Here is a 14,276-nt window from a genome sequence, read left to right on the forward strand (position 1 = left end):
ACCAGACGTTACCTGTAAATCTTCCAAGGTCCAATGTAGCTTTTTTTGACATGGTCAGATAGTTATTGCTGGTGGCACCGTAAACTGTCGTGAATGAAGCTCCAGCCCCTAAAATACAAAACATCTTAAAATGTAAATTGTTTTGTTTTGAGCACTCTGGTGACAACAGCAGTCTATGCTCGCTTACCCAAGCCGCACTGACTAGTCCTGGGAAGGACAAAACACGTGTCTACGGATAGATGTAAAATGTAAATTGCAAAATAAACCGTATAATGCATATTACAAATTTGTAGTGACAGGAGGAACAATGGCCAAGTGGTCAAAGGCGTCAACATCTCAAACCAGGGGATTCGCAGTTCGATTTGCGGTTTGAATCCCCGCTCCTTCCAATGTTCCGTTCAGTTCAAAGATAGCCTAGCCGGCTAGCCGTGGAACCCGTGAAAACAATCGAAAGACTGTCTAAAAGTCCTAGATTAATGGGCCATCCACGTAAAATATCGACTCTACAAATTCATCTAAATCATCTTACAGCATATTTGCAAGAAAGTCTTTTGGTCAGTATTTTACAAAGATAGTCAACAAACAGTAACTAAAATTAATTCCTAGTTCACACTAAGTACGTCAAATAAAATTTCCATGACATTCGAATAACGGCGTTCCCAACGTCGAAACAAGGTTGCAAAATGTAGCTTGGATATCAAGTCCTCCTCTTTTAAATATTAGGGTGTTTTAGAAAAGGGAGGCGGACGCCCAAAAAAGACGGTGTCCTCTTGGGTGGTGTCTTCTTGGTAACCTAACAAGAGGCGAGAAAAGATTTTTTCCCCTGTGCTGTTGTTTTGGAGTAGACTGTGAAAAGAAATGGTTTTGTCACTGCTTGCTATTTTATTCGACCTAGGCTCTTTGCCTACGAGGAAAACCCAATATCCGTCCGCTTCCTTCTTCTAAAACACCCTATCAATTTTTAAGCAATGCAAGGAAAAAGTAAATCCTAACTGCTAACTAAGATGATGTTGTGGGGGAAGAGGAAGATGGCTTTCTATTAGTGACTTCTAAGCAAACCTTTGAGTGTGGCAAGTGTATTGGTGGATCCTTCATCTCGAATGGTAGAAACACTTTGTGATTTATCGAAAGACCATAGATGCGATGGTTTGTCGTTTTGTCCTGAAAAAAGAGAAAATAAATGATCGAAGGAAAAGACTTTCGAAGAATTGGCTTCTAGAAGTAGAAATCTCTTTGAAGATGGGTGAAGATATGAATGATACAAATGATTTAATCCGGATCAGTGGACTCAGAGTTATGTATCGAACGCTTTGTTACACTAGTTCTACTTTTTGAAAGATTAGTAATGGGCTCTTCCAGAAAATGTCCTTAAAAGGGGGGTGGAGGATATATTGTCCGGGAGGTAGCGAAAAATCATCAAAATTTGCCTTGTCCGAGGGTAAATTTGCTCTGTTCGGGGGTAATTTGGGTTGTCCAAGGGTCAACTGAATACTTGTCCGCGGGGGCCAAAAGTCACTTTGTCTGGGGGGGGGCCAAAAGTCACTTTGTCCTGGGGGTAAATCACTGAAAATTGTTATATCCTCCACCCCCCCCCCATATTCAATTTTTTTCTAGAAAAGCCCAATAAAGTTTTTGAACAGTTCGAATTACTCACCATATGTAGCTGTTGGAAGGATGCACAGAGTGACAAGAAGTGTCAGTGTAATGCTATTCATGATCTGTGAAAGAAGAAGAAAAAAAGATATCTGAAAACTAAAAAAGGATTTTAACCACAACCTTGTCCCCGGGCTCTAATTATCAAGAATAAGTGAGCAAAATTTCAGCAAAACCGTCAAATTTATGAAGACTCCTCCATACTTCATATAGATACGTTGAGTCCACAAAGACATAGAAATAGAAACGATGTCCTTTGAAAATCTTTAATGAAATATTTTCGACGTGATGGGGTAAACTACATATTATTTTCCGTATCATTAATGAGCTACAGTACAGATTATTCGAGTTGATCTTCGCAAAGTCTACGAATTACTTCCGGATTGATTTAGTGGTTAGATTAAACCGGATATAAAATCAGGGAATTCCATCGGATTATGAGAGTTATCCGATTTTAAACAATAATAAACGTGTGTCCTTTATAAGAAACATCTCGTGAACACACTAGGAGATATTTCATACCTCTCAAGGGTAGCATTTTACTTTGGCATATTGGGGTCAAACTGCGAGAGCAATATGAACTGAGAATCTCGGAGAAAATTTACTGTAAAATTATTATGAAATATCCCGAACTTAGGGACCGTCATACAAATATTGTTTTAATCGTTTGAGAAAAAATCGTATAGCGAAAAGGTATGAAACGATTTAGTAGCCAAAGATTTGAAGAAAAATCGTTTTCTAAACGATGACTGACAAACTATGAAAAGGAATTCGTTTTCATTCGTTTTCAATTTTGAAAATCGTTTACAACCTTTTTAAATATCCAGATTTCGTTTAAGTGTACTCAAAATCGTTTTGGTGTACTCAAAATCGTTTTGGTGTACTCAAAATCGTTTTGGTGTTCTCAAAATCGTTTTGGTGTACTCAAAATCGTTCTGGTGTTCTCAAAATCGTTTTGGTGTACTCAAAATCGTTCTGGTGTTCTCGAAATCGTTTTAGGTTTATATAGATCGTTCTTTTAAATAGAAAAACGTTCCATCCGGAGGCAAAACGTTTCAATAAAATTAAATCGTTTTTGCCCCATTAAAATTCGTCATAAATCAGTTAGTGTACCAGACATGGCCAAGTAAAGGTACAAGAGTGGAGAGACAATGCATAGGTCCATATATAAAATATGTGGACTCTTAATTGTCGGTGTGAAAGTCCATGCTACTTTGAATTCCCTACCCCTTAGCTTTCCAAAAATATATAACGAGTGCTTTGACTTTTTTAGAGGGGCTAAGAAACTGGTTTTAGTTTACGCACACAGGAGAGCAAGAAGAATTATCACACCCCTGTCTCAGTGACCCAGTGAGAATTTATTAGCCAGTGAGGATAAAATGGAGGAGCTTAAAGTCAACAAGGTAGAAAATCCCTTGCTTATTATGGTTGGGGATTTGAAAAGCCTTGGCTATTAGCTAGTAATCGTTTAATAGTTTAGACATTCGTTTAATGTTTCAGATATTTGGTTTAATAGGTTAGATATTCGTTTACTAGTTTAGATATTCGTTTTAGAGGTATGATATTCGTTTCATAGGTAAGAAATTCGTTTTAGAGGTAAGAAATTCGTTTTGTGATAGTTTCAAATTCGTTTTGATAGTTTCAAATTCGTTTAATTGATTAGGAAATCGTTTTAACTTGAAGACTTTCTTTTCAAATCGTTTTACCACTTTTTGTTCAAAGAAAAAACGTTTAAAATCGTTTAATAACGTTTCAGCCTGACATCGCTTTAAATTGGTACGATTCTTAAACAATTAAAATCATTTGGGAAACGAAAGAAATCGTGTAAATTCGTTGAAAAGTGAAACAATATTTGTACATGGTCCCTTATTAACTTAACATTAAGAAAACATTAACAAAATTTTCAATTTTTCAAATTTTACATCAATGTTTTGACAGATAGTCGTGGAGGTGTTTTCACTATACAGAGTATGTATGTCTTGTAGATATTTTATCTTTCTTTTACTTTTATCTTTTAAACTTGGGGGCTAAAAGGTCTCAGGGCAACTGGTACCTAGAAATAGTCTTTGGCCAAGGGCCAGGGGCTTTTACTTAAATCTTTTAAACTTGAAAACGATGATAAAATTATCGAAATATATTGTCCAAATATAAATCTTTGAATAAATCCACATTAACAATTACGTTCTCCTTCTTTGATCTAACAAAAAACAGTTTCTCAACCATGTACTGCCCACGCAGGGCTTGGCAAAACACAGAACAGATTTGCGCATACCAAAGATAAAAAAGTAAGGGTATTAGTGGTCAACTAATATTAATTAATAAAATGTAAACTTTAATCTAAATCTGATTAATGAAACGAAAATAACATGCTCGTAGTAAGCCAATCATCTTTAATAATTTCGAATTTGAAATGCGATTTGTAGAACATTTTCGTGTGGCAACAAAAAAGGTTTTAAGCGATGACCTTTTTACAAGTAGGGTATTTTCGTTGATATGAGTACGCTCTGATGTAGCGGTACGTCTCTGTATATTATTACATTTCCGTACCTCTCTATTGGTACGGTCCTAATTAAGTAAAAGGAAATATGATAGCCGTATCTGATGCCAGCGAAAACCATCCTTCTATATCTTTTAGACCGAACGACAGAAAAATTATACAGTTATATTACGATGGAAAGAATTATCTGTTTCAGAAGGGCAACTGTAATGGCATTTTTTGTCTCCCTCGCAAAATTGTATTCCCGATTCAATTAATTGATAGAATCTAGCTAGTATATAGCTGAATATACAAAGGCTAAGGCCCAAAGAAGCTTTAATCAAGACTTCATACATACAAAATAAGAACTTGACCTGTTTACGGGGCCCCGCCGAGACGGTCAATACAATGCCGCCGCTATATAAAAGAAAGTGCATTAATGGTCCATGCTTCGAGAGCAATCAATCAATCACATAAAAGGAGCTTAGCCTTAATGATCAAACAAAGATTATCGAGCATGCTGAAAAAATAATTAGGTTTTCTCATGAGAACAGTTTTATAGGAATATTGGCTGAAATTTAGCCGTAACCTAAGACTAAGAGCAAACTAAGTACAGTCTAAGATGTCAGACATAACTAAAAGAATACTGTTTCCTTCTATAGAGGTAAAGAAACTTTAAGCATGTTAAAGATGTCTTTAAAGAACATAAAGATTTCAAAATAAGAAGACTGAGACTGATGCTGAGCCAAAACCTGTAGTCTTATAAGAAAATCAAAGGATAATATCTCGTGGTAACGTTAGATTTCTTTTTCTGTCAACGCGCCTGTATGTTAATGAATTGAAATGGAAATCAAAAAGAAACCAAGCTGATCAATTTTGATTATTGATCCGGTTTTTATTAAGATGGGAAGTCTGAAGTTGACCTTCAAGCTTAGATGGCATTTTTATAAAGCGATGTTTAGGACTACAAACTCTGCTGTGGAAGGAAAACAAACCGAGGCTCCTTTCTTTTAACTCTAGCCTCTTCAGAAATTTTAACTCATGGTTGACGCGAGGACGCTAATAGAAATTTTCTGCCAATAATTGAACCGATACCTTAAAACTTAAAAGCTTGCAAGCTACTTAAGACATTATGATCAGTCGTTACGTCTTTTTTTTAATATGCCATGTCATTCAAAGGACAATTTAATTATTTTCTGATTGCTTTTAATGTGAGCAATTTATAAACAACCATTTATTTATCTTGTCTACATGATTGCTTACAAAATGCTGGCATTGTATATACGGAAAGTATATCAAAATGAATGTCTGCTCTTTTAAAACAAAAACGGTCCATTTGACTCGTCCAGCCTTTTGATGAGGCGCATCGATAGAGATAGAGTCAATATTTGACGAGGATAGCCCAATAATCTAAAACTCGAAGAAGTCTTTCTGTTGCTTTCACGGGTCCATGGCTAGCCGGTTCCGCTTTACTATGAACTGAACGGAACATTAAAAGCGGGGATTTGAACTGAGCATTCCTGGATTGAGGCGCTGGCTCGTTGACATCTCGGTCATCGCTTGTTAAAAAACGTTAGCCTGGCTACGGTGTTCGTTAAATTGTAGAATTAAAAGTGATAAAAGATAAGTCTGATTTCCTTTTACAATCAACAAGTTCCCGGTTTTAATTTCAGTTACTTATATGTTTCGTTCAGTTCATAGAGTTCACTTCGCGAAATTGATTTTTTTTCTTACAGACATTAGTTCTCCTGGTTACAAAACACAGGTTGCAAAATTAAAGTCCGAAGACAAATCACGTTTTTACTCGAAAATTTTATGTGCTTGTTACATGAAATTTTATTTCTGATTGGTTCGAATTGACACTAAGTTATCAGCTATAAGTTGTAAAGCAAGTAACATAAAATAAAATCACGTAAACTTTTTCGAATAATCACATGTTTTGACTGCACTGCGATATAATTTTGCAACCCGTGTACTAACTTGATTTCTTGGGACTAGCAAGGTCTGGCATAATCGTTTGATAGTCACAACATCTATACTGAAAATCAGGGACAATCTAAGCATGGAAAATTAGAACCGTTACTTACCCTCTAAGGTTGTCTCAGCCACAGTAATATGTGTTAGTTATAGTCAGTTATACCCAAAAGCAATAGACTTCACAATTATTATATATCAGCAAATCAACCAACAAGCCACAAAGAGAAACCAAACCAACAAACAATGCTGTTAACTTGAGATCAGCATTTCGTAATACCAGTTCTCATGGAGGTGAAAATTTCTATCGTCCACCATATAATGATCAACTTGTGTTGAGAAAGTAATATAAAGTCTACACTAAAATGATGACATAATTTAATACTTAAGAGCTAGCAGAATATTGTGCAGAGTGTGTACAGTATGTGACTCTCAGAAACAACAAGCTCTAGTTGATCAAAATCAAACGACCTTTTAATACAATATTTTACAAATTTCTCATAAGAAATCTCACTTCAGCCAGTGAGTAAAAAGTGAGTACACAACTTTGATAGTCCAACATAGATCATTTAAGCTTGAATTTTTAAAGAATATTTACTACACATAAAGAAAATACCTCTGGGAAATAGATATATCTACAGTTTTTGATTTTGCTCTTGAAGATATATCAGACGAATACTGAGCATGGCTGTATAAGATCATTAGAGGCAAGAGTAATTTTTCTTATAGATAGCTCCTTAACAGCCTTAGAGAGTCTTAACATTATTAAGTATACCATTATCCTATTTAGCAATCAGTAAAAAAAGAATTAAAAGAAATTAAGCGTTCTTAACTGAAGTTAAAATGCGAGACGTTGAACGAAGTATGGTTTCTATAGGCTTATTAAGGCTAATTACTAACTAGAAGAGACGATGAGAACCACCCTTATGACATTGTGAGCTACCTTAAAGCCTTAAAACTATACATTCGAATCAAAGAAATGTCAGAAATGTCATGTCCAGAACGCAATGCAATGATCCATAATGAACCACTCTTCGTTAAACTTAAAATAGCTATTAATTACTTAGTAACAATAGAATAGCGATTTAAAATTCTACAATCAACATCAAATGTCTAAATTTGAATGTCTAACCAAGAACGGCTGGAAAAACTGGCATAAATTCGTATACCAGATAGCCATTAAGCCAGATAACAAGGGTAGCTTGCAATTTGGCTCCAAAGTCATTTTCTCCACGTCTTCTACAAATTTCTTGAAAATTCTACAACCTTTTGTTCGAGATTATGGTTTGGGATTGCGATCCATCTGTCAGAAACTCAATGCACTATATCAATTAGGCCGATTCAGGCTTTTATGGCGTATAGTCTGAGTGAGATTTCTTTGCTTTATAATTACATGAGTGTCAAATCAAAAGCAGATATGGGTAGCGTACAGACTAGTTCTTCTCACGTACAGTATCAAGTACAACAGAACAACCAAATTAACAAAATCAACAAACTGCAAAAATAGCAAAAAATCAGAACAAACTCAAAACTAGGTCATCAAGTACATACAAATAACGAAAAATTGTGATTCAAGCAACAAAATGTATACGACAGTTCACGACGATTGTAAGTAAAAGTAAAAAGTATACGTTTAACAAGAAAAGAACAATTTAGTATCAAAAGAACAGTGTTTTCAACCGTGAAATTTTTTGTAAGCAATGACGGAAAGCTTCCGGGACTCAAACGAAATAAAGTTTCTAGAAATTTAAAGCCGTCTAGTATCATAAACAGTTCATCGTTGAAAATCTATACTTCAAATATTATGCAGTTGATTCATGTTATTCTTGTAAAGGCTCAAAAGTAATTTCGGTACAGTTTACAGTTTAAAAATGATGAAGATTGGGATATAATTTGTTATATTGACATCACGTAAAAGCTTGTATCAAAAGTTTTCTTAGAGAATAAAACGCTGTATGAGAATTTGGCATTGATTGGATATTCTTTTTCCTATATAATTGAATAGTGATAGGATTTGCATAATATCCTATGTACTATGTATCTATTTCTTTGTATCATCCTCATTGCATACTTATATACATAGGATTCTAATGTTCGCAGTAAACCAAGTTTAAGGCGGGAAAATCTGGAACTTGATATATAAACCCTGGACAAGGAAAAATAGAATCCGCAAAGAAGCCGTTGCAGTGTTAAAAATATTGCCTTCGCACTACATCTCAAATGTTCAGGAAAACTAGACCTAGCGCTCTCGATGCATTACACTACACTGATTCTACCATAGGATTATCCATAAAATTTGCACTTCGTGTAAATTTGCAGAAATTCTAAATGATCAACCCATCAAGAACCAAATAATTATAAGCCTTTTTGAATAAAAAGTTCGGATTAAAACTGCTTAAGAATTTGGCAAAAGCTTATGCGTTGTTTTGTGCAATGCTCTTTTTTTTCCTTAAAGCCTCTGTTCAAACTGTGCACAGACTTCTCAAAACTCAGTCTAACATCAGAAAGGGGCGGTATTTAGCAAGTAATGCTTAAACACTGAGATGAAGTGCCTTGCTTCACCATATAACAATAGTGAAAGGAAATCACACTCATCCACAGGGTACAAATACCATATATCAAGGTATTTCATTACTGCAACTACGCAGTCACACATACAAGTATCAAGCTATCGATTTAATTAGATCAAAGAAAGGTATTCGCAACATGAGTTTTAAGATACAATCAGAGAATGAATGAGCTTTAACTTGTCTATTCATATTTTTGACAAAAGTGGATCATGGCTTGGCAGCAGGTTTTAGGTGCCCCCTAAGCCAATGACACGTCAAATTTTTCAAACAATCAAACAAATACAACAGTTAGTTTAGCTTATTGCTAAATAGAATAAATGCCCTAGAAATAAGAAATAAGCTAAGTACTGAAGGTTCATGCTAGATTATCAAGGTTTTGTAAGTCAGGGTGCAAATCCCTTGCCAGACAAACTTTTTATCTAAGTAAATGCAACAGGATTAAAGAATTTTTGCAGATCAGTGCCGTAGGAAGCATTTTCATATTAGGGGGGCTGAAGTTTAGTGACACCACGAGGGCCAACCATGGTTTGGCCCGAGGAGGGAAATTTTGAAAATTTGAGCTCTAGATTGCTTGAAAATGCACTCAAAACATGCACTTATAAGACAATTATGACAAATTAAAAAACTTTGCATTTTGCAAAATAACCATTTTTGAAAAAATTATTGGGGGGCATAGCCCCCTTGTCCCCCCAGTTGCTACGGCACTGCAGATAATATATTAGATACCAAATTGTCAGTTTTTGAGCATTGCTTAGATTAAAATATAAGATGAGAAAGTGCCAACCTATGGTCTGGTAGGCTGCTTATAATTCAATCACCAAACATAGAATCTAGCCCCCAGGTCCATCTGAAAAAGTTTAGGTGACCCCTAACATGGTTAGTCCCCCTAGCCACAGGCTAAAATCAGGTACCAATTGCTGCTCGACTAATATTTAACGCTCAAAAGTAAAGAACACAAAGCAAACCGCAAAAATAAGAAGACAGTTGACTTCAACTTGGGTTAGTCGGTTTTTCCTGTATAATTCAAACCTTGAAACCAGTTTCCATCCTCAGCTAGAAAAAACCTTAAAGAAAGGTTCGATTTTGTTTCTACTTCGAAAAACTAGAAAGTTCATTCGAGTTCAAGAGATTCAGCTTTATGTAATAAATCTTCATACCTTGGGTTCGCTCATAGAAGGAGATTCACTTCTTTGATAAAGTCTGTCCAGATATAATTGGCAGTGGAAACAAGAATGCCTGTAACTTTTGATAGTCAAATATAATTACTGAAATTTTTTTTGCTTGTTTTAGAGAGTCAAAGGTGCTGTATTTGAATGTATTTTTGGTTGAAAAATTCGCGATTTTTAGCGGTTAAATTTGCGATTGCAAAAATTGAGCTTTTTTTCTACTTATGCTATAACGTTTATTTTTACACCAGTGGTAGTTCAACCTTAGGTTAAGGAGTTTGTTAAATTTCAAGGCAAACAAAAAAGTCCTTCAGAAGATATGGGACCCGAAAAACCCCTTGGTAGCACTTTTCTGTGAAATATCAAATCTCCAACTTATTACTAAAAACGGGGGTTATGTTATCTTTTTGAAAAGTGCAATTAAAAGTTGGAAAATGTTAAGTGTTGGTGCATTGGTATTATTGCTATTGGCATCATTTATTATTTCGAAACGAAGTAAAATCACAGTATAATTGTTTTTATTGAAAAGATAAGCATGAACTTATATTGCCTTTGTTATTTTTAAGTCTAAAGAACTTTGCTAATTCCCAAAACACTAAACACAGTTTGGCTATGAGTTCATTAAAGAGATCGTAAAATGTGTTATGATCGAAAAATTGTTTTATCAATCATATCACTACCCCCGTTTTAAGTAATAAGTTGGAGATTTGATATTTAACAGAAAAGTGCTACCAAGGGGTATTTCGGGTCCCATATCTTCCGAAGGACTTTTCTGTTTGCCTTGAAATTTAACAAACTTCTTAACCTAAGGTTTAACTACCACTGGTGTAAAAATGAACGTTATAGCATAAGTAGAAAAAAAGCTCAATTTTTGCAATCGCAAATTTAACCGCTTAAAATCGCGAATTTTTCAACCAAAAATACATTCAAATATAGCGCTTTTGATTCTCTAAAACAAGCAAAAAAAATTTCCATAATTATATTTGACTATCAAAAGTTACAGGCATTCTTGTTTCCACTGCCAATTATATCTGGACAGACTTTAGTTCACAATTCAGTATTTCCACTGTTGGTTATGTGGCATTCTAAAGAAATAAAGACTATCAATAACTTCAGTGAACATTTGTAAATTTGAAGTGCTAAAAGCGAGAAAAGACTTAATGTTTCAATTATATAACGCCGCTTTAACAATATTATCACTCGCCAATTTTTTTTTGTACAAGCATATAGAAACCGGCTTTTCTTTTGGTTTTACAGTAAGTTACAATTAAAGTTCTAAAGGTGTATATTGCTCAAGTACACATCATGTCTAGTTAGACATTCTTCACTATCTATAGAATAATCAAACCGAAGAGTTATACAATCACACTTGGCGCTTTTTAATTCAAAAGCACAAAATAAAATGTTCATAGGTTGCCGACAGACTTTACCTTGCAGAATGGTGCTGTCCATTTTGTTCTCAGGAGGATGGTTTTATATATTGCTTAGCTGTACGAACGTACAAAATGGGGCTGATAACAAAAAAATGGCTTTTGTGTATCCACAGCTCTAGCTTCATTATAGAAGAATTACAACTTTTTTTAAAAGAAAAAGCAAGTCAATTTATGGAAACATTTCGATGATAATTATTAAAATACCAGGAGAAAAATACTGGTTTCTACATAAAGCTATCATTGACACGAGAGAAGGCTTCTCTAGATGATGTATCATTTCTCATTCTCTGATGACATCACGTCATAAGCCACGGCTAAGACGACTTAAAGAAGGCTGATGTGTCATTGATAAGTTTGCTAAGCTGTAGTCAGTACCGTGTCAATGATAGGACGTCCCGAGCAGAATTTGAAATGTCTCACATTCAAGTTAAACCTTGTTAGTTAAGATTATAGTAGAACACAAATTTTTAAAAATAATGATCCCAGGAAAAGTCGTTTTGTCTAAAAAAGCAGCAACATGACCATTTTTGTGGAGGTTCGAATTTCACCTTAACCTTGAGTTGACCACCCTGATGACGTCACAAAATTTCAAAAAGGCCTGGAAACGAGTAAAGGAGGTGGATAGAAAATGGCCAATAAAACTTTTCTGAATCCTTCGGTGTTATATAACAAGTTTCAAAAGGTTTTAGATTCTTCGCACTAAGATTTCTAAAAAAGTGGTCCAGCAACCAGATGTTATCAAATCAAAATCATTTATCTTGGTAACATGGTGGAAAGAGATGGAAATTATTTTAGAAACATTCATGATTGGAAGAAAACACTTCATTATCAACTAGCACTAATTTTCAAATTTAGTATACCCCCAAATTATGACAATTTCAATTCCAATTTCTTTCAAATCTTCTTCAAGTCTTTACTAAAAAATTGAAAAACACATTGATTTGATATAAAATTAATGATCAAAGAACCAAAATTGGATACAAATTGAAAGGTTTTGATTTTACCTGTGATACCACCTCCAACCCCACCATCGTTGTCTATGTCCATCGTTGTTTATGTCCATCGTTGTCTATGTCCACCATTGCCACTGACACATAAATGAAATGATGCCCCTGTAGAGAAGAAAAAGCAATGTGAGATAAAAATTATAGCTCTGGTTTCAAAACATTCTACAGAATTTCCTCTGCCAGGAGCTAGAGGTAAAGAAAAAAATTTTTCTATATTTACTCTATGTTGGTCGACTGAAATAGTTTTCAATGCTACTGTAGATATTATCCGAATGTTGTGTCTTGATTACTTTATCTCACAAAAAGATGAAACAAAACCCCTTGGATCTCAGAAGCTATCAGTAGCTGGGTATATTCTACTTTCTTCTCTTTTCATAGATTTTATTTCAACAAAGCCTAAACATTTATTTAATCTATTTTGCATAAAACCATTCAGGAAGCATGTAAAATCTTGGAAAGACTTCTCAACAAATCATGAAATATTGAACCCATCATATCAAATTGAAGCTAGCAAAGCCGATCCCTTTCGACAAGGGATAACAGTCTGAATTACTGCTACCTTTGATAACCTTTTCCCGTATTACCACTACCTATTGCTATTTACAGTTCGAAAAACGTTCTAGTTTTTAGATTTATTGACGGCAAATTCCTTACAGGTAAAAAAAATAGACACCAAACCACTCCCTTTAGTACCCGACCCAATACAAATCAAAACATTTCAAAGTTCATTTTGGATAAAGACATTTCAAAGTTCACTTTCAACATGGCTCAGGCTTCCCCTTGTCTGTTTGGGACCCTGATAGGTGGTAGTTGGTATTTGTATTTATTTTTTAAGTTGTTTTCTTACACAATGATCAAGACTTCATATATTGACAAATTTATATCTGATTTAAATTATCTGTGATAGACCTTGCTAAGACTTTATTTCTATTGAAATTTTTTGCATGAAAACTTGGTAAAACTGAGTTGGCCAAAGATTGGGGAGGCAGGAGGCCATGAGCATGTGAGCAATTTTTTGTGAAAATTTGTCAAAAATAGTATTTTGTAAATCATGGCGATTCATATGCAATGAATAGTAGGGATATTGTAAGCTTTTACATGTTTTTGCAACAGGGATACCCTATATTTTAAAATTAGATGGGGTTTTCAGTGTAAGAGCTTTGTGAAAGCAGCTATGCAGGCTTGAGTGTCATATTCAATTGCGGTACAAGATTTTGTCCCGTCCGTAGCGCTGTTGATCTGTGCTGATAAAAAAATTGTTAGAAAGTATTAATATAAAACTTACATGCATAATTGGCATTATATTAATGTGTAATCTTGTAGAAGAAAGATTAAATTTGCTTCTTTTAAAAACTAGAAATAATCAAATTTGCTCATCTCTTAGAGCAAGCACTTCAAAAGACCATAACATTAGACATAAACTCAAGCTGAAAAATCACCTGCGAAGGTAAAAAGAAATCCTTATTCGGCTGACGGTAAATTATTCTCCTGGGAATAGAACCACCAAAAAACATTGATCTGAACCCGCTGAATGTGTGACGTCATAATTACTGCTTTCAGTTTGCGTGTTTTGAAAGTTTGATGTGTGTACTCCGTCTTAGTGGAATTTTTTAATGGCAGGAAAACAGAATATGCAATGTCTTTAAGAAAAAATTTCTAAAAGGCTTTTGTTGTTCTGTAAATATTTTTTTTTGGATTAAGAAATACAATCCAACTAAATCCAACCACGGCTTTTTCGTTCCTCTATTCTTGCATACAATTCAAGATGGCGGATGGAAAGGCGAAAAGGTCTATGACTGGAACCATCATCCTCAAGAAGAGTAAGTATTTCATTTGACCAAAACAAAGTCCGAATATTTTTTCATAACCATGTTTGAACAGATTTTTAGAAGGTGTTAAAAATCACTTGCTCCAGAAGCACCGGAAGAGCCTTGGAGAGAAAGATAGTGTTTTTTTAGCTGCTCGGAAAACTCCTGAAGTTTCCAGAACGCCGCCCG

At 34.7% G+C, this 14,276-nt stretch overlaps 1 protein-coding gene across 4 annotated transcripts in view; it reads right to left on the reverse strand.

The window, feature by feature from the left end:
- Nucleotides 1-14,276, reverse strand: part of LOC136818198 (adhesion G protein-coupled receptor L2-like) — a 71,662-nt gene that overhangs the window by 47,487 nt on the left and 9,899 nt on the right. For 3 of the 4 annotated variants that reach the window (XM_067074557.1, XM_067074554.1, XM_067074555.1), the window contains exons 2-7: nt 12,277-12,384; nt 10,883-10,924; nt 9,831-9,867; nt 1,655-1,718; nt 1,060-1,161; nt 13-108 (exon numbers count right to left, since the gene is read on the reverse strand). In XM_067074557.1, coding sequence (XP_066930658.1) covers nt 13-108; nt 1,060-1,161; nt 1,655-1,718; nt 9,831-9,845 — 277 coding nt within the window. In that variant the 5' untranslated portion in view covers nt 9,846-9,867; nt 10,883-10,924; nt 12,277-12,384. Of the gene's footprint in view, nt 1-12; nt 109-1,059; nt 1,162-1,654; nt 1,719-6,216; nt 6,549-9,830; nt 9,868-10,882; nt 10,925-12,276; nt 12,385-14,276 lie in introns of those variants that run through there. The other variant, XM_067074556.1, reaches the window with a different exon arrangement.

This window comes from Clytia hemisphaerica, unplaced genomic scaffold (assembly GCF_902728285.1).
Source record: "Clytia hemisphaerica strain Z4C2 unplaced genomic scaffold, Clytia hemisphaerica genome assembly, whole genome shotgun sequence".
Classification (NCBI taxonomy): Eukaryota; Metazoa; Cnidaria; class Hydrozoa; order Leptothecata; family Clytiidae; genus Clytia; species Clytia hemisphaerica.